At 44.0% G+C, this 24,439-nt stretch overlaps 1 protein-coding gene across 2 annotated transcripts in view; it reads left to right on the plus strand.

The window, feature by feature from the left end:
• The first annotated feature begins 10,618 nt into the window (after positions 1-10,618).
• The window catches only part of LOC310762731 (putative lysosomal acid lipase/cholesteryl ester hydrolase), an 83,796-nt gene continuing 69,975 nt past the window's right edge, over positions 10,619-24,439 (plus strand). Inside the window, exons 1-5 of one of the 2 annotated variants that reach the window (XM_083614197.1) lie at positions 10,619-10,875; positions 11,415-11,532; positions 15,523-15,721; positions 16,505-16,614; positions 22,769-22,908. In XM_083614197.1, coding sequence (XP_083470323.1) covers positions 10,747-10,875; positions 11,415-11,532; positions 15,523-15,721; positions 16,505-16,614; positions 22,769-22,908 — 696 coding nt within the window. In that variant the 5' untranslated portion in view covers positions 10,619-10,746. The remainder of the gene's footprint in view (positions 10,876-11,414; positions 11,533-15,522; positions 15,722-16,504; positions 16,615-22,768; positions 22,909-24,439) is intronic. The other variant, XM_083614196.1, reaches the window with a different exon arrangement.

Here is a 24,439-nt window from a genome sequence, read left to right on the forward strand (position 1 = left end):
AGAGATACAGGATGCAAACTGTTGCACGGATCGATCCACCCACTACCAACCACATAATCTGCTCTGGATGGCTGGGAGGGAGAGAGAGAGAGAGAGAGAGAGAGAACACAAATGCTTGGGGAGAATCTGCCTTTAACTACAGTTTTAGGTTTTACATAATCATTTAAATTATATCACTAGTAGCTATTTGATTTGAATATATTGCCTGATCATCTGTGGCCAAATACCATGGTGTGTGATTCCAGATATGTTGATATTTCTGTTTCTTCTGAGTTCTGGGAGGTAAAAAACGCAAGTAAAAACCATTCAAGGTGGGCACAGATATCTTACTTCAGTCAGATGGAGTGAATAAAGTTTTTTGCCTCAACTATTTCTATTGAGCAATAATCATGACATATTATTTTACTGTATTCATGATGCCTTTGATATTTCCTTCCACAATGCAGTTAATGCTTTTCTTTGAGTCTTGAGTTGTTTCAAAAAACTTTTTGAGACCTAAACTGTTTAAGAATCCCAGAGAATAAATCTCAGAGACAAGTTTTTCAGTCTGACTCTTAAGGGGTTTTCAAAGCTTGGGGACTTCTTTATAGAAATTCCCCTGACCACTGCCTTCGTTGCTTGCCACCCTCTCTGCAGCACAGTGAAGCGGATCATGTTCCAAGTAAAGGATGTATAAGAATCTCTGGTATCTATCAATCATCTATCTATCTATCTATCTATCTATCATCTATCATCTATCATCTATCATCTATCATCTATCATCTATCATCTATCATCTATCATCTATCATCTATCTATCTAATCTATCTAATCTATCATCTATCTATCATCATCTATCTATTTACAAAACTGTAATAAAGTAGAAACATGAAGAGTTGTAGCCAAAACGGCACAAATTGAGTTCCACTCATGTGAAAGGTCTTGCCTTGACTTACCTATTCCCACCAAATCAGTTCCAGATGGTCCTGCAACACACTGGAGCAGATTTTGAGGGTGCACAGGAGGCTGTAGGGGGAAGAAGAGGACATGGAATTCCACTTTGCAAGTAGAGGTCTGTTGCATGAGTGGAACAACAATGTTGGATGCAAACTAAAGTATTCCTAATGTTTCTTTGGGGTGTTTCTGATTGGTGAATATGGTAGCACCTTGTGAGTTACATAATTGGCTGTTGAAAGGTGTTTGTTGCTGCTATAAAGATAGCCACACCCCAAGTTTTCAAAGGGCCCTGGGTTAAAAAGTGTTGCCTAAACCATTTGTGCTTCACTAACCTTTCGTGCCTATCTCTCAGATGGTGTTCTTGGAGCATAATTACAGCTGCAGCAAAACATTTTATATGACTTGCCACAAGGGGTGCTGCAAGTGTGACTCAATCTGCTCCAACTTCCACTCAAATTATCATTTGGTATTTTCCATTCTGCTGCAATTGGTTTATTTTACACAAGTCTTTCTTCTATATTGTTTATTGATATGGAGATACTTAAAAAGAATTAAATCTCATAACACACAATACACATGCACACATCAGCCACCAGCAGATATTCCGAAATCAATTACCTTCCCTGTGTATTCACATTCAAAGTTGAAGAATTTCCAGAAAGGTGGTCCTGTGGAACCTTAAAGGCAGAGCTCATGAAGTGATGAATGGCCCATTTGAAAGCCATCTCTATGACTGCAATTCTAATGTGCATGTTTTAAAAAACTGTTGCGTGTTGAGTCCCACAATGCCACCCCCCAAAAATTCACACATCACACATCAATTTTTGTTTAAGGTTTTTGGCATAATTTTGGCCACAACTTTATTCAAAATACAAAAAAAATGTGAGTGGTTGCTTAGGCATTGGTTTTGACTATCTGTCCTTGCCCCCAGGGACAGAGCTGGCCTTCCGGATTCCAACGGAAGCCAGCGTGGGAAACAAGTATTGGGTGAGAAAATGAAGCTGGGCATCAGTCCCTCACTTCTCACCCTCATGTTCCTGTGGGGCTTGCACGGCCCAAGTCCGATGCCAGGGACAAGGACGAAAAGAATGGCAAGCCCCTGGATTCCTTTAACAGAATTCCCTTTCCGCACCACCATTGGAGGGGTAGGCACTTACCCCTCCAACAACCAATTTTAACCAATGCCTAACCGCCATGGAGCCCTCAGCTCACCGCCAAACCACTCACAGACCCAACCAAGCCTTCAGCTTAGCCACCACCGCACCCAGCCAAGCCTCATTCCTTAAGGCAGAAAGGTGCACGCCATCAGCTCTGAAAAAGGATTCAGCCTGAAAAAGAATCTCAGGATGGGAAATCACATCTCCACCCAGCTCAAAAATCTTTTTAGACACAGCAGAATTGATGCGTTTCCTGGCCCTTTCGGTGGCAGCTGGGCAACGACTACCCATCCAAACGCGTCGTTGCAAAAGCTTTGACCAAAATATTTTTGCTGTCGGCACCACTGCCCGCAGCTTCTCCAGGTCACCCAAAATTGCAGCACGTAGTGAAAAACAGTCCATGGAAACCAGGTCGTTCTCACCCAGCTGCACCCCGATAGCTGTGGGCGGCCCTTCCAACAGCATCTGCCTCCAAATCAGCGGCAGGAACTCTGACCAGCGCATTCCCCATCTGGACAGCCAAGACAACTGCACATGTGGAGGAAGGCTGAGACCTGGTCCCAATCCAGACTGCCATGCTCTGATGCCAGCCCAATGAATGATGCTGTGCCCCACCATCCAGATGCGGACAGCTGCTAAACCTGAGATAAACAAGCAAAAAGAATGTAAGATACCAAAAATTGTTAGCGAACATAACCTCTGAACGCATTTGATTTCCAGCGACCCAAATCCTTTATTCTGGCGGCTGACAAGCCCTAGTGAGCTGCCATCATGGCAGCCCCAATCCTAAAGGAATGGGGGGCAAAACCATAGGCTGTGTCGCCACAAGCCAGGATCGCCTTACGCATCACTTTTGCAAACTGGTGTCTTGACAGGGGCAACCCATTCTCATGCCTCAACAGAGGACCATCCCCTGGGGGGCGAACCGCCAGGTACTTCCTGACATCTTTTACAGGGCAAGGGCCTGCTTCCCCCGTAGCAGGGAGACGAATGAGGGCTCCCTTACCCCTCTGATCCATTTTGAGTTTCTAATTGTGATTCTCAGCTCCGTGGGGGATAACTGTACGTCCCGGAGCAATAGGCCCCTAGAATGACTGTCCCTGTGAGCCTCCAACACGAGCTCACCCACTCTCAATGCTCCAAAGAAGGCAATAGAAAAGGCTGCCGAAAAAAGGCGAGCCACATACCCCGATCAGCACACATCCCGCAACTTTTTGCGCATCCTACTCAACAAGTCAAATGAGATGGGGCGCCGGGTTGCTGGCCGGGAAGGACAAAGTCTACCCCAACCTTCAAGGGCCTTGCGTATGATGAACTTCACGCACGGATATTTATCAGAAAATGATTTACAGAAAAATGCTATAGCAGCTGCTTGAATCCTGATTGTCTTAGCTGCACGTCCCAACTGAAATAGGTGCGCCAAATATCTTAACACCTGCAAAGAGGAGGGCGGGACCCCCCTTTCCCCACTGGCCGACTGACACGTAAATGCCAAAAAATCAGTCCAAGCTTTAGTGTACGATCTGAGGGTAGAAGGGGAAATAGATGCCGCTACTCCCTGCAAAACTAATTGCTGCCAAGGTTCCAGAGATGATCCGGGAAATATTCCGGACGTATCCGAGCCTCTGGAACCAGGAGTCTGAACCGCTCCATCTGAAAATGGGACAGAGCATCAGCAATTTCGTTAGATACCCCAGGAATGAAACGTGCAGAAAACACTATATTATAACGTAAACAATGCAACACAAAGGCCTGCAAAAGGGGTGACACCCTGGGGGAGTGTGGCCAGCACAGTCACCACTGCCTGGTTATCGGTCCAGAAGCAGACACGACGGTCCCTGAACTCATTGACCCACAAGTGCACTGCCACTGCAATGGGAAAAAACTTGAGAAAAGTTAGGTCCCGCGTAATGGCTCCTCCCTGCCACGCAGGCGTCCAACGCATGGCGCACCATCGGCTTTACTTTCCAGTAAAGCCCAAAGCCCAGGGAACCTGCAGCATCTGATTGTACCTGGAAGTCATTATGTAAGTTCAACGTGTCTTGCCATAACGACACCCCATTGAATTCCTCCAGGAATTCAAGCCAAATGCAAAGATCAGCCTTCACCTCACTGGAGAGGCGCACTCGATGATGTGGGGCCCTCAACCCCGCCGTGAGTTGAGCCAGGCGTGAACAGAAAGGGCGCCCAGGAGCCACCACCCTGCACACGAAATTCAGGTGTCCTAATAGCGACTGGAGTTGCCTTAGGGACACCTTCTTCAGAGGGAGCAATTCCTCTATGACTTTCTTCAAGGCTACCAGCTTTCTTTTGGCAAGCTGGAAGTTTGGGAAACCGTATCCAAAAGGATACCCAGGTAAGTAAGCTGGGTCGAAGGACCCTCGGTCTTTTCCGCAGTGAGCGGAACCCCCAGTTCCTGCGTAAGGTCAGCAAAGGCTCGCAGCAACACCGATCAATTGCCGGTATCGCGAGCCGAGGCCAATAAAAAATCATCCAAATAATGTGTGACTCCGCCCAGTCCGGTTTTAAATTTGAGGGCCCACTCCAAAAACGTGCTGAAAGATTCAAAAGTGGCACACGCTATTGAACAGCCCATAGGCATGGCTTTGTCAAAGTAATATTTGCCCTCAAACTGGAAACCTAGCAGCCAAAAATCCTCCGGATGAATTGGCAGTAAGCGAAATGCCGATTCAATATCGCATTTTGCCAATAAAGCAGCATGGCCGAACTTCCGAATCATCTTGATCGCATGATCAAGAGAGGCATACTTTACGGAGCAAAGCTCCGGAGGAATAACATCGTTGACTGAGGTACCCCTGGGATGTGATAAATTATGAATTAAAGGAAATTCACCTGGAGCTTTCTTCGGCACGATACCCAATGGGGATACATGCAAATTATGAAAGGGGGGGCGCCAAAAGGACCAGCCATATGATGCAAAGCCACCTCCTTTGCAATCTTTTTCCGGGCAACCTCAGGTAGCTCGCGAACTGATTTTTGGTTAGAAGGATTCCGTTCCACGGGAGGCATGGCTACCAGAATCCGAAAACCAACAGAAAAACCATTACTCAAATAACGTGCAGCATCCCTATTGGGGTAAGACTGCAACCAAATTTGAAGGGCCGGCAAACAAACAGGAGTATGAGTCAAGGAGGTCAACACGCTATTTTCCTGTTCCTGAGGTTGAAGGGAGGGGGGCTGGCTTGGGGGGTTGCTGAGAACCCACTCTTCCCCCACGAAAGGGCCGCCGACCACCAAAACAAGAGGAAGCAGAATGCAATCCATTGCATTTTTCACACATGTGAGCATACTTGCACGCCTGGCACTGACAAGAGCCCTTATTAAAATCCCAGCATAGCAGACGACGGCTAGTTTTAAAAGCCGAAGTCCTCGACTTCTGTTGTTCTGGCACCTTTTTATCGATGAGTGGGTCCACGTGGGTGGTCCATACATCGAGATCCTTACGATCCCAGCGGGCCGAAGGGATCATGGCAGCGCGGCGCCTGAAGTTCTCATCATATTCGATCGCAGCTTTTTCACCAGCTTTGGTGAAGGCAGAATGAACAATGGATAGATAAACTATCAAATGAAGAGATCTCCGTGGGTACGCTGCTGTAACCATACCAGCGAAGACCTGGAAACAATCGAGCCAGTGTTCGAATGTCCTGTCCACAGTGGTAGCGCCAGGGCATTTTTTGGAGGAAGAGTTTCCCTTCTCCTGATCCTCCGAAGGTGGGGCCAATTTGAAAATGTCTACATAGCGGCCGTTCAATATCCTGGAGACGTTTTCTGCGGCGACGTTTTCTGCCCGAAGACTTCCTGGCAGGGACTGGTAGACTGTCCTCAATTGACGACTCGGAGTCAAGATTCAGCTGCGATGCACCCGGGACTGACTGCGGAGAAACAACACGTGAGAGGCCAGAACCCGACGCCACTTCAGCTGAAGGCTGAGCAGGCGTACCCCGGTGGGTGGATGCTGCCGAAGGGCCCCTTCTCCCTGAGGCCCTCCTGGTGGAACGACCTATCCTCTGTGAATTGCCCGGACTGCAGGTAAGTCGGGGGACTGGGTTAACTGGAGATCCACCACTGAACCCCTCAATGATGACCCTTCACTCCCATCTTCGCTAGATGATGGCGAAACCGGAGATGACGCCAGTGCTGAACGAAGCGGCCTTCCAGAGGCGAAGGGCTGGGTGGAGCAGTGTTGAAGGAAACCGTCCATTTCCACCACGAAGTGAGACAGGGCTGCTGGATCACCGGCCATGCTCGCCACCAAAGATTGCACCAGCCCCACTGGTTGACTTGGGGTGGGTGAGCGAAGCGCCTGGGATGGGCCTCTAATAGGCTGTTTTGAGGCGGAGGCTGAGCCGGGGCGGGCGGCGACTTTCTTCGGAGCCATACCTGCTAGTTAAGGATAAGATCAACAGTCAAAGACAGCTCCCAAAAGGGGGCGCCACAACCAAAGGGCTATCAAATATCAAATGAGAATTAGCAACTGCTGGCCAGTCACCGTCCAAGACGGAAGCACCACTGCTTCCCTATCAGCGCCTTCTCTAAAGAAAATAAAATAATAAATTAAATTAAAAGTGTCTATATACGATAATTAAATTAGGTAAATTAAATAACCAACAAATTGAGTCAAAGGTAAGCAGGACAGGCTGGTATCTATCTATCATCTATCTATCTATCTATATTTATTTATTCCTAAAGAATAAGCAAGGTGCACCTCCTCAAGCCGGCCAGCAGGGGTCACCAGCTGGCCCAGGCTCAGTGGGAGGAGGCGCAGTACCAGTCTAGGCCACCAGGGGGAGCCTGGGCGCTCAGCCAAGCTGCAATAACTCTGCACAACCACAAGGGGGCCAGCAGGGAGAAACGCACTGCAGCGGGAAAAGTCTCCTTCAACGGAGCTGCGTACAGAAAACAGGTAAAATGGCGAGCGCAATACAGCTTGCAGCCCCCCAGCACCCAGGGGGAGCTATGCAGCCGAGCCGGGCGATTTATATTGGGCATGCAGGGAGCCGGAGGCCCAGCACGGCAGCCACTGGCCAGTTCTATTGCTAGGCGATGCCTGCAAGGATTACGGCCGCAAAATCGGCTGCCTGCACTCTTGCGCCACGTGCTCTGGGCAGCAAAATGCCGGGGGAAGGCAATTCTCCCCACAACGTCTTCCGCTTGCCCCCCAAGGCCTTCAAGGAAATGCCCCCCAAGAAGCGCCCGCTGCTGTGGCCCTGAGGAGAGGCCGGGACCCCGCGAACCGCCCCCACAGTGCCGGAAGAGCCGCGAAAGGTAAGAGGGGGGGGAAGTGCCCTTGCAACTGCCCAAAATAAAATTAACAACAAAAAACCCCTAATAAAGGAAAAAACGCTCGGCGGGTATCAGTGAGGCCAGAGAGGCCCGCTGTAAGGTTCCTCTGCCGGCTGCTGGACTACCGGGCCTCGGGACGGGCCTGGCGTCCACGGAAACGCAAAAGCTGGGGCGCAGGAAGCAGCTACCGGCCCGTGAAAGAACCAACCTCCAAACGCCTAAATAGAGAGGCAAAGCCTCAGATGGCCCAGGGGGGGGGGCACCCTCTGAGCCCGGCACTTTCGTCCTGCTAAAATATTTTTAAATTTTAAAACTGGGTTGAAGGGAAGAATACAATGGGATGGGAAAAGGGGAAAGGGGAAGCGGAAAGGGAAGGGAGGAAAATACTAAAGGGAAGAAGCGAGGGAGAAAAGTACTTAAAACCTAAGGCCAAGGGAAAACGAAAGTAGATTGCAAGCCAGCTCATATACAACCGTCTCCACAGATCCTGATCCGGTGCAAAACGGCCAAGAGGACGCCCAACGTCAGGCGTCCTGTATTTAAAGACTCTGACCCCTCCTCCAAATTGGCAACAATCAAAACTCCCCAGCAACCCAATTTTAACCACTTAATGGCTTGGGTTCATCCCAAATCTGCCCAGTAATAGCAGGGTGGCTTGTTCCCCCAACCGCAACACGTGCTCTCTGTTAGGGAGAACACGCTTTATAGGGAACTAAGGTAAAAATCTTAACAGGAGTCTATGACATGAAAGAGGCTGTGCAGTACAAATACAATCTGGTTCTCATTTCATTATCAGAAAATAATTCAAATTTATTTCTGCTTCCAAATATCTTTATTATTTTAACCATTTTAACCATTTACACCATAATACTTTGATAATAAATACTCACAATATAAAAAGGAAGATAAGGAGGATAAAGAAACAGCTAATAACAAACTACAACAAAGAGAAAAATATTACATAGATAATTATCTTAACCACGCATATCTGTTTAACAATATAGCTAAATTATATCTAATCTTATTCCCCAAATATGTGTCATTCCAGGCCATAATAAATAAGGACCATGTTTCCATACAGCTACTAACAGGCACAGCCTCCTCTCTTTTATAAAATGTGAGTTCATATTTCATCAAGCCATTGTTATATAAATGATGCTGTGGTTTTCTTCTAAGAGATTGCAGTTGCTGATTTTGCTGCAATTGGCCGAGTTATGACCATTTCCAGATCAGAATCAGGTACCAGGAGACCTTTCTTTTTTTAAAAAAAAAGAAATATATCAGAACAGACACATATGCACTGCCTGTTGACCATCATCACCTTGGGAAATCCTGCTGAATCCTCCCCAAAGAACAACAGAGCTCATCAACTGCCCTATTCTAAAGCTTTTGTGTTCTTTTGGAAGCCCCGTTTCACCCACCCAAGTGCTTCTTGCTTCTCAGTTGCCCCATGTGGACTCTGAATCCTGCTGGCACTCACCAGCTTAGGCAGCTATTTGGGGGAATGATAATTACAAGATTCTTTGTTAAAATAAAAATAAATAAACTTTAACACTTTTTGTAAATCCATTCATCCCTTTTTCACCATCTGTTAGTATCAAGGAAACGACTTTTAAAATAATGAAATGGTATCATGCCATTATATTCTTTTAAAAAGGTGACATAATATAAGTCAGAAGATATGGGGCAATAGAGGAGCATGGCTTCGAATTCTTGTATTAAATGAAGCCATTGCATGCAGGGGTGGAGGAAGGGGGTGCGATAGGTACGGTCCGTCCTGGGTGTCACCATTGAGGGTGTGTGTGACAAAATGCTGGGTGGCACTCACAGTGGGGCCTGCAGTGCATCCAGCTATGCATCTCTCCTGGGAGAGACGTGGTGGCTTGGACGTGCACAGCCTCCACACTGCCCCAACAGTCCACCCGCTGCCTCGTCGCCCCCCAAGCTGTAGGGCGGCTGAGTGGAAGGAGGCAGGTAGATGCCAGAGGCCCTACGGTGTGCCTCGCCCCTGGGCGTGCCGCCCCAGGCACCCGAGAGGCTCCCTCTGGCACTGATTGCATGCAGCTTCTGGGTGTGTATGCAATTGAAAAGCATCATTAAGGGCTGGATCCTGGCATCTTTTGCATGCCAAAGGGCACAGCAGCAAAAACAGGAAAGGGCATATATATGGGTAAGTTCTACTTGTGCATATTCTGATTTATTAACGTGCATATCCTGATTTGTTAATGTTAAGTAACTGTTTTAAAACACCTCTCCTGGGTAGTTTTGAGTTATACATTATACAATATACATGAGGTTACCAGTAGTTGCTGTATTGATTACAGTCCTGTGGAGAACCAGTGACCACCATAACTCTTTGGAAAATTCTAGAAGCAGATTCACCCCATGGAGTGATTGGGAGGTGACTGCCTCTTTGTGTGGTTGCTGTTGTCATGTGATCAGCTTTCTCAGTAGTTCCGTTGTGTATGTCAACCACATTTGCAAAGTGTTCTTTTTCATCAGTCCAACATTAACTCCATATATCTGGGATGCGGGTGGCACTGTGGTCTAAACCACTGAGCCTCTTGGGCTTGGTGATCGGAAGGTCAGCAGTTCGAATCCACGCAATGGGGTGAGCTCCTGTTGCTCTGTCCCAGCTTCTGCCAACCTAGCAGTTTGAAAGCATACCAGCGCAAGTAGATAAATAGGTATCACTGCGACGGAAAGGTAAACAGTGTTTCCATGTGGTCAGGCACTTGTTCTCTGTGCACCAGTAGCAGTTTAGTTATAATGGCTACATGACCCAGAAACTTTCTGTGGACAAAAGACGACTCTCTCAGCCTGAAAAGCGAGATGAATGCTGCACCCCATAGTTGCCTTTGACTGGACTTAACTGTCCAGAGGTCCTTTACCTTTATCTTTACCTATCAACTCCATAGGATTATGGTCTGAAAAATAATGTGCCTCAGGTCACCCAGATGAGCTTTGAATCAGCTACCTGCAAATTGACCATTGTAGTCTTAACTGCTGTACTAAATGATCTGTTACACGTTGACTAATCTTTTGTTGAACTGAGACTGCAGTCCTACGCCCACTTGCCTTGAAAGGTGTCACACGGAAGTCAGTGGAAATACCTTCTGAGAAGTTTGCGTAAGATGATATCGGGAGTTGGGCAAGACTGAACCAATGATATCAATTAGAGAGGATGTTTCTGTTCCTTCCAGGAACGTGTAGTCTGTACTTGGTGAAGAGTGGCAAGCTATTTAAGCCACACTCTCTGCCAATTCATTCTCCAGTATATGATATAGGTTAAAGCGCATATTCTTTAATCCAGCTTTGTGGAGCCCAGTCTTGTACTTCACCCTGAAAGATGGATTTGCTTCCATGCACTTCAAGGATGTGGCTCTTCATAATGGGGGCAGGATTGGTCCAAGCCCTTGTTACTTCAGGAATGTTTATGAAAAGAAGAACTGTACACCCAGAAGCTACTATGGATGTTGTAAGCCATCCATCTTTTATTCTTTTATTTGCTTAACTCAAGGCATTTATGGTTATTAGTGCTGCTTAATTGTGCTATATTCCACATACCTAAAGTTTGTTTTTCATGGAATGCTGGGATTGCAGGGGTCAAGAAAATGACGATGATGATGAGGATGATTTTGAAGTATGCACCCTGCCCTCTCAATGCATCATTGCTCAGGGCAGCTTGCAGCATTTTTTTGTTTTAGTTTTTTAAGCATTCCCAAAGTATCTCCAAACATCTGCTTCATGTAACCCCTGTGCTCTTTGGGCTTCATTTAGGTATCAGCAGTAGCAAGTTTAGCATCTTGCCCTATGCATTATTGTTGCTCAACAGCATGAAGAAAAATCATTAAGTGGCCCACAAAGACCTTCAGCATTTTTCAAGTGGTCCAAGAGGATTGGGTGGAGTTTGGGAACCATTGCTGTTAAAGATGTAGTCTTCTGTGGAAAAGAAGTGTCCAGGAGTTTTACACTCCCAGCCAAACCTTGCTTTTTCTTTTCTCCCTTTCCGCCAAGGGTGAAATGATTTCCTTCAGAGGATATCCCAGTGAGACATATGAAGTGGTGACAGATGATGGGTGTATCCTGAGTATTAACAGAATTCCTCAGGGGAAAAGAAATAACCGGGAATCCGGTGAGTGTGTTTTTTGAGGTATTTATTATGTATACATGAAAATACTATGAGGACATTTAAAATTATTATTAAAAAAATGATAAGTTTTAGCTTTGGAATTTGTTTACTTATTGCAAGAAAACATCAACAATCTGTTTGGTTAGGGGTGATTATTAATATGATTTTATTAATTATATGTTTTGGTCCTATTTTTTCTTTAAAAATTCCAAAAAAGGCCATAGATTACCATATGTTCCGGCATACAAGGTGATCTTTTATCCCTGGAAAATCACCCCAAAAGTCGGGGGTCGTCTTATACGCCGGTTATACGCGTTGGAAAGGAGGAGAGGGAGCTGGTGAGCAGAGGAGCCCCTTCTGCCGCCGCTCCTCCTCCCTCCCCACAGAAGGGGACGTGGAAAGCCCTTCCGAGTGCGGCACTCACCCTCCCACCCGCCAAACGCTTCGCCTCGGGCTGCTGCTGCTGCTGCAACGTCAGAGGCAGCGGAGGGGTGGGCGCTCTGCCCCTGGCAGTGCTCAAACTCTATAACTCTAAAACTCTAAAATTGAACAGCAAAAGTTGGGGGTCGTCTTATATGCCCAGTTGCCTAATATGCCTAATATCTACGGTAGGTTAAACACATTTTAGTCCTTTCTTGAGCTATTAGGTCCTCTGCATGGAGAATATGGAGATATGCTATTGGGTGACAGAGAAAAGGCAGAACTGCTTTGCCTCTGTCTTCCTTTTCCTTTTTATAATTATAATTTTTTAAAATTAATTTTCACATTTAAACATTATCATCATATAAACCATAACAAACAACTTTAATAAAATAAAAAATAGAAAATAGAAAATAAAACATCTTCACACCATATTAAATCCATATTTTGGGATTACTCAGATCCCCTGACTTCCCTCCATTTCCTCTCCTGGTTCTTTTATAATATCTTATATTATAAATGTCTATAATTTATTAAATTTATTAAAATTTCCAATTTTAAACATTCTTAATATTACAAGTGTTTTTAAAAGCCTGCTATTGTATTAACTTCTTTTACAATGCCTTTGTAAATATGCAGTAAACATTTCCCATTCTTTTTTATATTTGTGGTCTTCTTGATTTCTTAGACTTCCTTCCAGTTAATTTTGCCATTTCAGCATATTCCATTAATTTAAATTGCCAATCTTCTTTGGTTGGCACTTGTTCTTTCCAATGTTGAGCTATCAATATCCGGGCGGCTGTTGTTGCATACATAAACAAGTTTTTATATTCTTTCGGTATATCTATTCCAGTTATTCGTATTAAAAAGGCTTCTGGCTTTTTAACAAATGTTATTTTTAACATTTCCCCCCCAATTCATTATAAATCTTTTCCCAAAAACTTATTATAACCTTACATTGCCACCACATATGGTAAAAAGTGCCTTCTACTTCTTTATACTTCCAGCACTTATGATCTTTTGTCTTACGCATTTTTTATAATTTAACCAGAGTTAGATACCATCTGTACTTCGTTTTCATATAATTCTCTTTAAGAGCCGTACATGCTGTGAATTTTATATCATTTTTCCATAATCTTTCCCAATCTGTCATCTGTATATTATGTCCCACATCTTTTGCCCTTTTTATCATAACACTTTTGACCTCTTCGTCCTTTGTTTCTCATTCCAACAAAATATTATACATTTTTTATAGTTATTTATATTCACTTTCTAGTATTTTTCTCTGGAATTTTGAAATTTCATATGCAAATCCTTTCTTTTTATTTCTTTTAAATGTTTCATTTAATTGAAAATATTGTAACCAATCTGTTACCTCTTCTTTTATTTCATTATATTCATTTAATTTTAATTTATTATCCACTTCCATTAACAGCTCTCTATATGTTGCCCAGTTGGGTTTATTTTTTTGAATGCTATTGCTTCCAGTGGCAAAAGCCACCATGGTGTTTTTTGTTCTAATAGATCTTTATATTTTCCCCAAACTTGAAAAATTGCCTTTCTTATTATGTGGTTCTGGAAACTTCTATGTACCTTAATAAGCCTACATTCTTTAATGTTATCCAATCCTGTATCCAATACAAACAAGAGGCTTCATAGTATAATTTTATATCCGGTAGTGAGAAGCCTCCTCTTTCTTTAAGGTCTATTAATAATTTATATTTTATTCTTGGCTTCTTGCCTCTCCAAATGAATCTTGAAGTATGTCTCTGCCACTCTTTAAAGCAATTCACATTACTTATCACCAGGATTGATTGAAATAAAAATAACATTTTTGGCAATACATTCATGTCAGCTTCATTCCGGAGCTGACAGAGGCTGGGAATGAGAACAGACAAAGAGAGATAAGGACACGGGAATGTGAGCTGGAATGTGAGAGGGAGGAGGAGCAGCCTAGCGGCATGGCTTCAGAGAACAGAGAGCAGGCAGCAGATAGCTAATGGTAATCTGATCCCTGAGCATAGTGACCAAGGAAGGGAGAGCCAGAGCAGGGATAAACAAAATACCAATCTTAGCTCAGAAACAGATGGAGAGAGGCCAGGAATAGCCAGCCCAAAAACTCGAAGGCGCGAAAAGGTCAGTGAGAGGAGGGAAAAGAACAGACGCCATTTCCACACCTCCGTTAAGAACATTCCCACAGTCTGTCCGTCGGTTTCCACAGGCTTGCCAATCTATATCTCAGAGGACCCTGCAGGGTCAAGATAACATTCCAATAACCATACATTCACATTCCGATGACCCTGGTCCTCTTCCTCCTCGTCGGCAAGCCTCTCTTCACGAAACTCCATTTGTAGCTGCGTCATAAAACTTTCCTTCCATTCCACCAGTCCTCTCTTTGATCAACAATTCATTTCCACACAGTTCATGATCTCCTGCTTGTGATTAATAATTCACAACAATTCTTCTCTCTGGAGGGGAGGGTTATTGGTACTCACATAAGACAAAAAAAGGAAAGTTTTTTCCTCTCCCCCCTTTCCATTTCACTCCAACATACCAGTCTTTTAATGATGATTCTTCACTTGAATTATTGTCCAGCCCGTTGCTCCGCTCACAGAGATCCATTAATCAGCAGTCTTTACTCCCGATCTTCACTTGATGTATGTGCATTAGCTTCTTTCCAATTATATATTTCCAATTACTTTTGAGACTTTTTTTGGGGGGGGGCTCACCTTGGCACATCCCCACTGGTCCTCCATAGAGCCAAGTTTGACGAAGCTGTCAAACCCATAATCCATCCACCATTCATGCCAAACCGGAAGTCCCTTTGCCTCTATCTCTAACTCACAAGGAAAGTGATCCCCAACCTGGTGATGACATATTAAATGATGTAAGGATGGGCTACAGCCCAAGATAGGAAAAGAGGTAGCTACTTTAAATGAATTCAGATCTGCAGGGCCTGGTGAGCTGTGCCCCAAAATACCTCTGCCTTGCTTTCCATATTGCATTTAGAAGATACTCATTCCAGACTCAAATTCCAGACACGTGAAATTGCTGGCCTGCTCTGCGTCCCAAGTTTATAGTTGGTGATGCACACCAGTGACCAGTGAGGCCACACATGTGGGCCATTGTTGCTCTCCTGGCTTCTTAACACCACTGTCACTGGTGATAATTGGGAAGGAGAGAAGAGGTGCCAAGTGAGGAGAGCTTGGCCAGGTAAGGCTGCATCTTATTGGATGGAGACACTGAAATTACATATTGTAACTATGTTTAAAACAAGGAACTAGGCAGAGGGCCTTCTTGGTAGTGGCGCCCACCCTGTGGAACGCCCTCCCATCAGATGCCAAGGAAATAAATGACTTTTAGAAGACATCTGAAGGCAGCCCTGTTTAGGGAAGTTTTTAATGTCTGATGTTTTATTGTAGTTTTAATTGTGTTGGGAGCCTCCCAATGGGGCTGGGGAAAACCAGCCAGATGGGCTGGGTATAAATTCTTCTTCTTCTTCTTCTTCTTCTTCTTCTTCTTCTTCTTCTTCTTCCTCTTCCTCTTCCTCTTCCTCTTCCTCTTCCTCTTCAGGTCCCAGGCCTGCAGTGTTCTTGCAGCATGGCTTGCTTGGTTCTAGCAGTAACTGGGTGTTTAATATGGACTACAACAGCCTGGGCTTTATATTGGCTGATGCTGGATATGATGTTTGGCTTGGAAACACCAGAGGTAACACTTGGTCCAACAAACACATCAACTATACTGAGAAGCATCAAGAATTCTGGCTATTCAGGTAGAGTGAGCTTTCTAAACCTAATTTCTTGTTTCTGGTTCCTAGTTCACCCTTTGGGGAAAACTTTAATTAGTCATGCTCTTCCTAGTGGAGCCATATTTTTCCACCTCCTCTTATAATATATGATATGGAGGTATAGAAATACATTTCCAAGTAAGTAAAATTGGTAGTTGTCCCTTTAAACAAACAAACAATTTGTTTGTTCCTGGGGAAAATATGGCCTTGGTGAAATGTGGCCTTGGTGAACTCCATAGAATAGATGATAGCAGATCAGCTTAACTTCAGGTGCAATTAGATTTGATCTGGAAAGATTCAATATTTGTCCTTCTGAATCTCTGCTGGAATTTGAAGCTTTTCAGAAAGACATGGGTTGGAGGGAAAGCAGAGTCCTCTCCTGCCCACAGCTTAAGTACTGTTCCTCCTGAAACTGGCTTTTTCAAAATGTTTTTGCTTTCCCCATTGCAGCCACATGGTTGCTCTTAACTGTCTGGTGGGCATTTTCAGTTTGCAGTGAACAGCTCATAGTGTGGCCTTGCTTGCTAGTGAACAGTGAAAATGGAAATATATAAGGAAGATGAGTCATGGCTTAATTCAGATGTTTCACAAATGTTCATAGACTTGGTGACTTGACGGATCCATGGAGGAGATGATCTCTGATCTGCCAGATCCAAGCCTGTTCTTGTATTGAACTGGGTGGAGAACAGGGCATTTTAGGCTTTCACAATGTAGATCCCACTGCATATACATGTCTGTTAAACATAGGCTGTTCCTTTTTCTTTGCAGTTTTGATGAAATGGCTAAATACGACCTTCCAGCTTCAATAAACTTTGTCCTGAACAAAACTGGTCAGGAAAAAATATTTTATGTTGGTCATTCCGAGGGCACCACAATGGGTAGGTTAGCAAGATTCTTAAACACATGCGGGCAATTCTATTCACTACATAATTATATGTGCAGTTGCTGTTGTATATTAAATTCAAGAGACATCTTGCTCATGGTACAGTGATGTTCCATGGCACCTATGGACACCTATGGAGAAGCATCTTGAATAACAATCCCTGCATTTTGCTTTCCTGCATTGCGTGGACAGGCGGAGTCCCCAGATCCCGAGCCGTCCCCCCGTCATGTGGAATAACGACTCAAGACAATGTGCTATGGGATTAAATTGGCCACAACTTTATTAAATTTGAAATGTGGGTAGACCTTGGCTCAGGCATTGGGCATTCTCCCTCCCCAGTCTCCAGCCGGGGACCTAGGGAGCATCAGGGTTATCCAGTGTGTGTGTGTGGGGGATGGGCCGGCTCTGGAGAACATATGTTCAAGCAGAGATAGCCGCCCCCGTTACGCCGCCGCCGCAGGGGAGAGCAATGACAACCTTTCAGCGTACGGTCAAAGCCTCCCTTCAGAAACCCCTTTAATGGGGAACCCTGGTATCGCCGCCGCAAAGAGGAAGATGGACTAAAGGATTCCGCCCAAGGCCTGATACCGCCAAAGTTGTGACGTTTTGCTACGGGAAAGGTGAAACCTGCCAATGCAGGGAAATTCCTTTCCGGCCCTTTAACAGCGACCTTAACGTAGCAGCGCCCGGATACCTGTGAAGAAAAGTTAACCTGCAAAACCTGTGAAGAAAAGTTAACCTGCAAAATAAGACATTAACTGAGGGTGGGTAGGGTGGGAGAAGCTCTGGAGCCAAGTGAGGATTCCCAGGTAAGATCCTCCCTCTATTGTGTGGGCAGGTAATCCCTCCCCTACTTGGCCTGATCTCCTTGGCAACGCTTCCCCCAGGTGGGATTGGACAACTGACTGAGGTAGGCGGAGACCTCCAGGTATCCCACCTGAGGGAAGGCAAAGCGAAGCCTATGCTGATGGAGCCGCTCCAGATCTAGGGGCTGCGCGCGTCCACGCAAAGGGCGCCCCCCGTTTTAAGCGGGGAGCGGTCATTTTCCTCCTTTGTGATATTTCCCATATAGGTGATGATTCAAATTGGTTAAGAGGCTTATAAAAAGTGGTTTCCTGCACTTTCTTTCTTAGTGTTATTTCACATATAGGTGATTGTAATGGTTCTAGGGGTTGCTCGTACGTAAGTTGTCTTCACTCCTGGCTAGGTTACCTGGGTGAACCCTTTCTGTCTGGACAGCCTCTCACCCGTGGCTGTCTCAATCGCTGGCAGAATCCGTCAGTGGGCGTTTCTTGAACTTCTTCCAGCAAAGAAGTTCTTTGATGCCTAGTCTCCTCTTACTCTCCCTACGCGGAAGTCTTCTGCGCAGGGAGGGTGTGGGCAGCGGAGGACCCGTGCTCTCCCTGCTGGTCTCCGGCGAGGAGTCCTGGAGCCCCCTCGCCGATTCCCCCATCTGCCCCCCTTCTCCACTGGTGCTACGCTGATTTCCTTCCCCAGCAGATGGGCTGCTTCTCTCCCTACTGGGACCCTCTCCGGCATCCCTCTGGAGCCTTCCCTCCGCCTCTGGCTCCGATGGCAGTTCCCTGACATCCACCTCCCTCCCAGGACCCCCTCCACCCCCGGCCCGATTTTCCGATTCAACCTTGTCCCTTTCCTCGGCCGACGATGTGGGGAATCCCCTGAAGGAGCTGTCACCATCCTCTGAGGATTCAAACCCCACTTCCCACCCGCTCCGATCTCTTCCCGCAGGGTGGGCCTCCCAGTCTGATTCCTCCCCTCCCTCCTCTTCGGAGGCAGGAAAACCCACAAAGTCCTCTTCGTCATCTGTGGTTTGGCTCTTTTTCTCCATAGTCCCATTCTTTTATATCTTTTTTAAACATTTCATTAACCTGGAAATAATGCAACCAATCATATACATGTTCTTTGATTTGTTCATATGGTTTTGACTTCCATTTTCCCTCCTCTTTAATTACCATTTCACCATATGTGATCCAGTTACCTCTCATATTGATTTTCTTTACGCTCATAACTTCTAGCGGGGATAGCCAGTGTGGAACTTTTGGTTCCAATAGATTTTTGTACCTGTCCCATACTTCTATTAACGAATTCCTAAAGATGTGGTTCCCAAAACCTTTATGAATTTTCTTCTTATCACACCATAGGTATGTGTGCCATCCAAATCTGTTATCAAAGCTTTCGAGATCTACTAACTCCTTGTTTTCTAATTTTATCCATTCTTTTAACCAACAAAGGCATGCTGCTTCATAGTATAATTTCATATCTGGCAGGGTGAAGCCTCCTCTTTCTTTCACATCGGTTAATAACTTATATTTTATTCTTGGCTTCTTGCCCTGCCAAATGTACCTTGAAATCACTCTTTGCCACTCTTTAAAAGTCCCTAACCCCTTTATAATGGGGATAGTCTGAAATAAAAATAACATCTTTGGAAGCACACTCATCTTTATCGTAGAAATTCTACCCCAAAAAGACAGTTTCATTCTTCCCCACACCTCCAGATCTTTCCTTATTTCCTTCCATACCGGAATATAGTTATTGTGGAACAGGTCAATGTTTGTAGGTGTTCACCAAATCCCCAAGTATTTTACTTTTTTCACCACCCCTATCTCTGTCTGTTGTTGCATTATTTCTATCCTACTTTGTTCCATATTTTTAGCAATTATTTTGGTCTTTTTCTTATTCAATCTAAATCCTGCCATTTTCCCAAATTGTTCTATTTCCTCCAATACTTCTTTTACACTTTCCAATGGTTCTTCAATTGTTATTACCAGATCATCGGCAAAGGCTTTTACTTTATATTCATTCTGACCAACTGTTACCCCTTTAATTAATTAATTTTGTCTAATCGCACTTAAGAAGACCTCCAGAACCGTTATAAATAACAATGGCGAGAGCGGACAGCCCTGTCTTGTTCCTTTTGATATTTCTATATCTTCTGTAACTACATTATTGACTAGCAGTTTAGCTCACTGTTCTGTATATATTGCCTTGATTCCATTGAAAAATTCTTTCCCCACATCCATATACTCTAAATTTTTCAGCATAAAATCCCATACTATGTTATCAAAGGCCTTTTCTGCATCCACAAACATTAATATCGCTTGTTTCTCATTCCTGGCAGTCAGATATTCTAAAATATTAATTATGTTCCTTATAATATCTTTCATTTGTCTTCCTGGCAGGAAACCTGCTTGATCTTTATGGATGATTTTTATCAGTATATTTTTCATTCTCTTCGCTAAAATCCCCGCAAATATTTTGTAGTCCGTGTTCAATAATGAAATAGGCCTATAGTTTTTAACTTGTGTTAAATCCGAGTCTTGTTTTGGAATCAAAGTGATAAATGCTTCTTTCCACGTATCTGGGATATCTCTTTTTAAAAAAATATTATTCATAACTTCTTTCAATGGTATCGTCAGCACATCTCTCATTTCTTTATAATAACCTGATGTAAATCCATCTGGTCCCGGGGCCTTTCCTCTCTTCAGTTCTTTTATAGCCTCTTTTATCTCATCAATTTCTATTCGGGGGGGGGGGGAGAGTCTTCTCTTCTCATGAGGTGGCCAAAGTATTGGAGCCTCAGCTTCATGATCTGTCCTTCCAGTGAGCACACAAGGCTGATTTCCTTAAGAATGGAGAGATTTGATCTTCTTGCAGTCTATGGGACTCTCAAGAGTCTCCTCTAGCACCATAATTTGAAAGCATCAATTCTTCAGCGATCAGCCTTTATGGTCCAGCTTTCACTTCCATACATCACTACTGGGAAAACCATAGCTTTAACTATATGGACCTTTGGTGATGTCTCTACTTTTTAAGATGCTATCTAGGTTTGTCATTGCTTTTCTCCCAAGGAGCAGGCGTCTTTTAATTTCGTGACTGCTGTCACCATCTGCAGTGATCATGGAGCCCAAGAAAGTAAAATCTCTCACTGCCTCCATTTCTTCCCCTTCTATTTGCCAGGAGGTGATGGGCCCAGTGGCCATGATCTTCGTTTTTTTGATGTTGAGCTTCAGACCATATTTTGCGCTCTCCTCTTTCATCCTCATTAAAAGGTTCTTTAATTCCTCCTCTCTTTCTGCCATCAAGGTTGTGTCATCTGCATATCTGAGGTTGTTGATATTTCTTCCGGCAATCTTAATTCCGGCTAGGGATTCATCCAGCCCAGCCTTTCGCATGATGAATTCTGCATATAAGTTAAATAAGCAGGGAGACAATATACAGCCTTGCCGTACTCCTTTCCCAATTTTGAACCAATCAGTTGTTCCATATCCAGTTCTAACTGTAGCTTCTTGTCCCACATAGAGATTTCTCAGGAGACAGATGAGGTGATCAGGCACTCCCATTTCTTTAAGAACTTGCCATAGTTTGTTGTGGTCGACACAGTCAAAGGCTTTTGCATAGTCAATGAAGCAGAAGTAGATGTCTTTCTGGAACTCTCTAGCTTTCTCCATAATCCAGCGCATGTTTACAATTTGGGCTCTGGTTCCTCTGCCTCTTTTAAATCCAGCTTGCACTTCTGGGAGTTCTCGGTCCACATACTGCTTGAGCCTTCCTTGTAGAATTTTAAGCATAAACTTGCTAGTGTGTGAAATGAGTGCAATTGTGCGGTAGTTGGAGCATTCTTTGGCACTGCCCTTCTTTGGGATCGGGATGTAGACTGATCTTCTCCAATCCTCTGGCCACTGCTGAATTTTCCAAACTTGCTGGCATATTGAGTGTAGCACCTTAACAGCAGCATCTTTTAAAATTTTAAATAGTTCAGCTGGAATACCATCACTCCCACTGGCCTTGTTATTTGCAGTGCTTTCCAAGGCCCATTTGACTTCACTTTCCAGGATGTCTGACTCAAGGTCATCAACCACACTACCTGGGGTGTATGAGCCATCCATATCTTTCTGGTATAATTCCTCTGTGTATTCTTGCCATGTCTTCTTGATGTCTTCTGCTTCGGTTAGGTCCTTACCACTTTTGTCCTTTATTATGGTAATCTTTGTATGAAATGTTCCTTTCATATCTCCAATTTTCTTGAACAGATCTCTGGTTCTTCCCATTCTATTGTTTTCCTCTATTTCTTTGCATTGCTCATTTAAGAAGGCCTTCTTGTCTCTCCTTGCTGTTTTTTGGAAATCTGCATTCAATTTCCTGTATCTTTCACTATCTCCCTTGCATTTTGCTTACCTTCTCTCCCCCATTATTTGTAAGGCCTTGTTGGACAGCCACTTTGCTTTCTTGCTTTCTTGCATTTCCTTTTCATTGGGATGGTTTTCGTTGCTGCCTCCTGTATAATCTTGCGAGCCTCCATCCATAATTCTTCAGGCACTCTGTCCACCAAATCTAAATCCTTAAACCTGTTCCTCACTTCCACTGTGTATTCATAAGGGATTTGACTTAGATTGTATCTTACCGGCCCAGTGGTTTTTCCTACTTTCTTCAGTTTAAGTTTGAATTTTGCTATAAGAAGCTGATGATCTGAGCCACAGTTAGCTCCAGGTCTTGTTTTTGCTGACTGTATAGAGCTTCTCCATCTTTGGCTGCAGAGAATATAATCAATCTCATTTCGATGCTGCCCATCTGGTGATGTCCATGTGTAGAGTCGTCTTTTGTGTTGTTGGAAAAGAGTGTTTGTGATGACCAGCTTGTTCTCTTGACAGAATTCAATAAGCCTTTGCCCTGCTTTGTTTTGAACTCCAATGCCAAACTTGCCAGTTGTTCCTTTTATCTCTTGATTCCCTACTTTAGCACACAATAATACAATTGATTTTCAAATGATACAAATACAAATGATACAAATGATTTTCATAAGCACTTTAAAAATTGCTGTGGAAACATGGAGAACTCAACTTGAGATTTGCTCATCCTCAGTTTTAGCTACAATTATTGCTGTTGTGGTTTATTTCACTAATCTTGCAAGTGATTTTGAATTTGAAGCAAACTTCAGATTTAATTATGAATAAATAACAGTTCATTTTGACTTGAAACATGGCCATATATGGTCCCCCACAGGACATACAACATTGTGTACTTGATTGCTTTTGCATTATGCAAAAATTCAGTTTAAGATTTTGTTATTGGGTTTTTTCAAGACTGCATTGCTAACTCTATTTATTTTTCTCCCCCCCCCCACCCCACAGCATTCATTGCATTTTCAACCATGCCACACCTAGCTAAGAAGATCAAGATGTTCTTTGCATTGGCACCAGTAGTCACTGTAAAGTACTTGACCAACACAGCTTTGACCAAACTTGCAATGGTTCCTGAACCTAAGCTCAAAGTATGTATTTCGGGCAAAATATTTGTTCAAACAACAGAATGCAAATATTGCCTAATGTAGCTAAGTACAGTATTTGGGGATGTCTGTTTCATTTTACCTGAGGCCATTCATAATGCTCTTGGACATCTAAAAAGCTCAAGCTAGCCAATGCTGCAACTTGATAGCACAGTGTCGCTTTGGCTCTTCTGTGCCAGAACTTTTGGGGGGTAAAAAGAACGAGGGGTTGGCTTTTCTCCCTTGCTATATGTGTCATGGGTTCCAGTTTCTGCTGTGCGCTGAAAAAGAAAGCTGTTGGTGCTCTATACTTGTGGATACTGTTTGCATCCAGTGGCCATATTAAAGAATTTGGTGCAATTCTCTACGGTTTCTAATAAAATTGTCATGAGAATCTTGTCAGTATGGTGGCAGATCACACCTGTGAGTAACTCAATTGCCTTTAAAGCAATACAGTGGTACCTTGGGTTACATATTTCAGGTTACATATGCTAACCCTAACCCAGAAATAGTACCTTAGGTTAAGAACTTTGCTTCAGGATGAGAACAGAAATTGCGTGGCGGTGGCGCAGTGGCAGCAGGAGGCCCCATTAGCTAAAGTGGTGCTTCAGGTTAAGAACATTTTCATGTTAAGAACGGACCTCTGGAACAAATTAAGTACGTAACCAGAGGTACCACTGTAATGCTGTGCAGTTACATGGGAATGTATTTATTACAGTATTGCTTTCTTTACAGTACAGTAAGCCTATGCTCCAGGGATCTTGCTTAAAGCCAAAATCAAGTAGAATCAAAACCTACGGGGTTCAATGGCAGGTGGGATTGCCAAAGCCCTTTTTCCTGAAACCCTGTCCCCTTTCTTTCTTTCTTTCTTTCTTTCTTTCTTTCTTTCTTTCTTCCTTGCGGACTTAGTAACAAAGAATGGCTGTAGGGGAAGAGAACCATGCTGATCAAATTACAGGCACATGCACCCATTTTTAGGGCTCAGAGAAACTCACTGATCATGTTGGAGGCTGTTTGCTTGGGTCTCCTGTGTTGTCTATCTCTTCCACCCTGCTGCTTTTAGCTCTGTAATCCATAAAACAACATTGGAGCATGGTCAGTTTTATCCCCATGCTACAGTCACCCTTGGTTGCTATGTTACACTCCTGTCCTTTTCAGATTGGAGGAATAGCTACCTCTTGTATTTTTAGCCTAGGGTCAAGTCAGGAGACATGACACTAAATTAAGTCACTAGGCATACAATAGAGCAGTAAGACACTTTTGCTGAAACTACTGGGGAATTGAATGATTTCAAGCACATCTATTTAGCTACTGGACATTTGGCAAAATGTTTGCATAACTCATGTCCTTTGTATATTTGGGCTCCTACTGAAATAGTATTCATGTTGTGGGAACCATTATAATCTAGCTTGTTCCTGAACCACTTTAGAAGGACGCCAAAAGTCTAGAAATCAATGAAGATGATAGACTATGCAGAATTACCAAAGTTGACCGGCAAAATCTGAAACCTGAGTGACAAAGCGTTCCAGAGAGATTG

This window comes from Podarcis filfolensis, assembly GCF_964270895.1.
Source record: "Podarcis filfolensis genome assembly, chromosome: 5".
Taxonomy (NCBI): Eukaryota; Metazoa; Chordata; class Lepidosauria; order Squamata; family Lacertidae; genus Podarcis; species Podarcis filfolensis.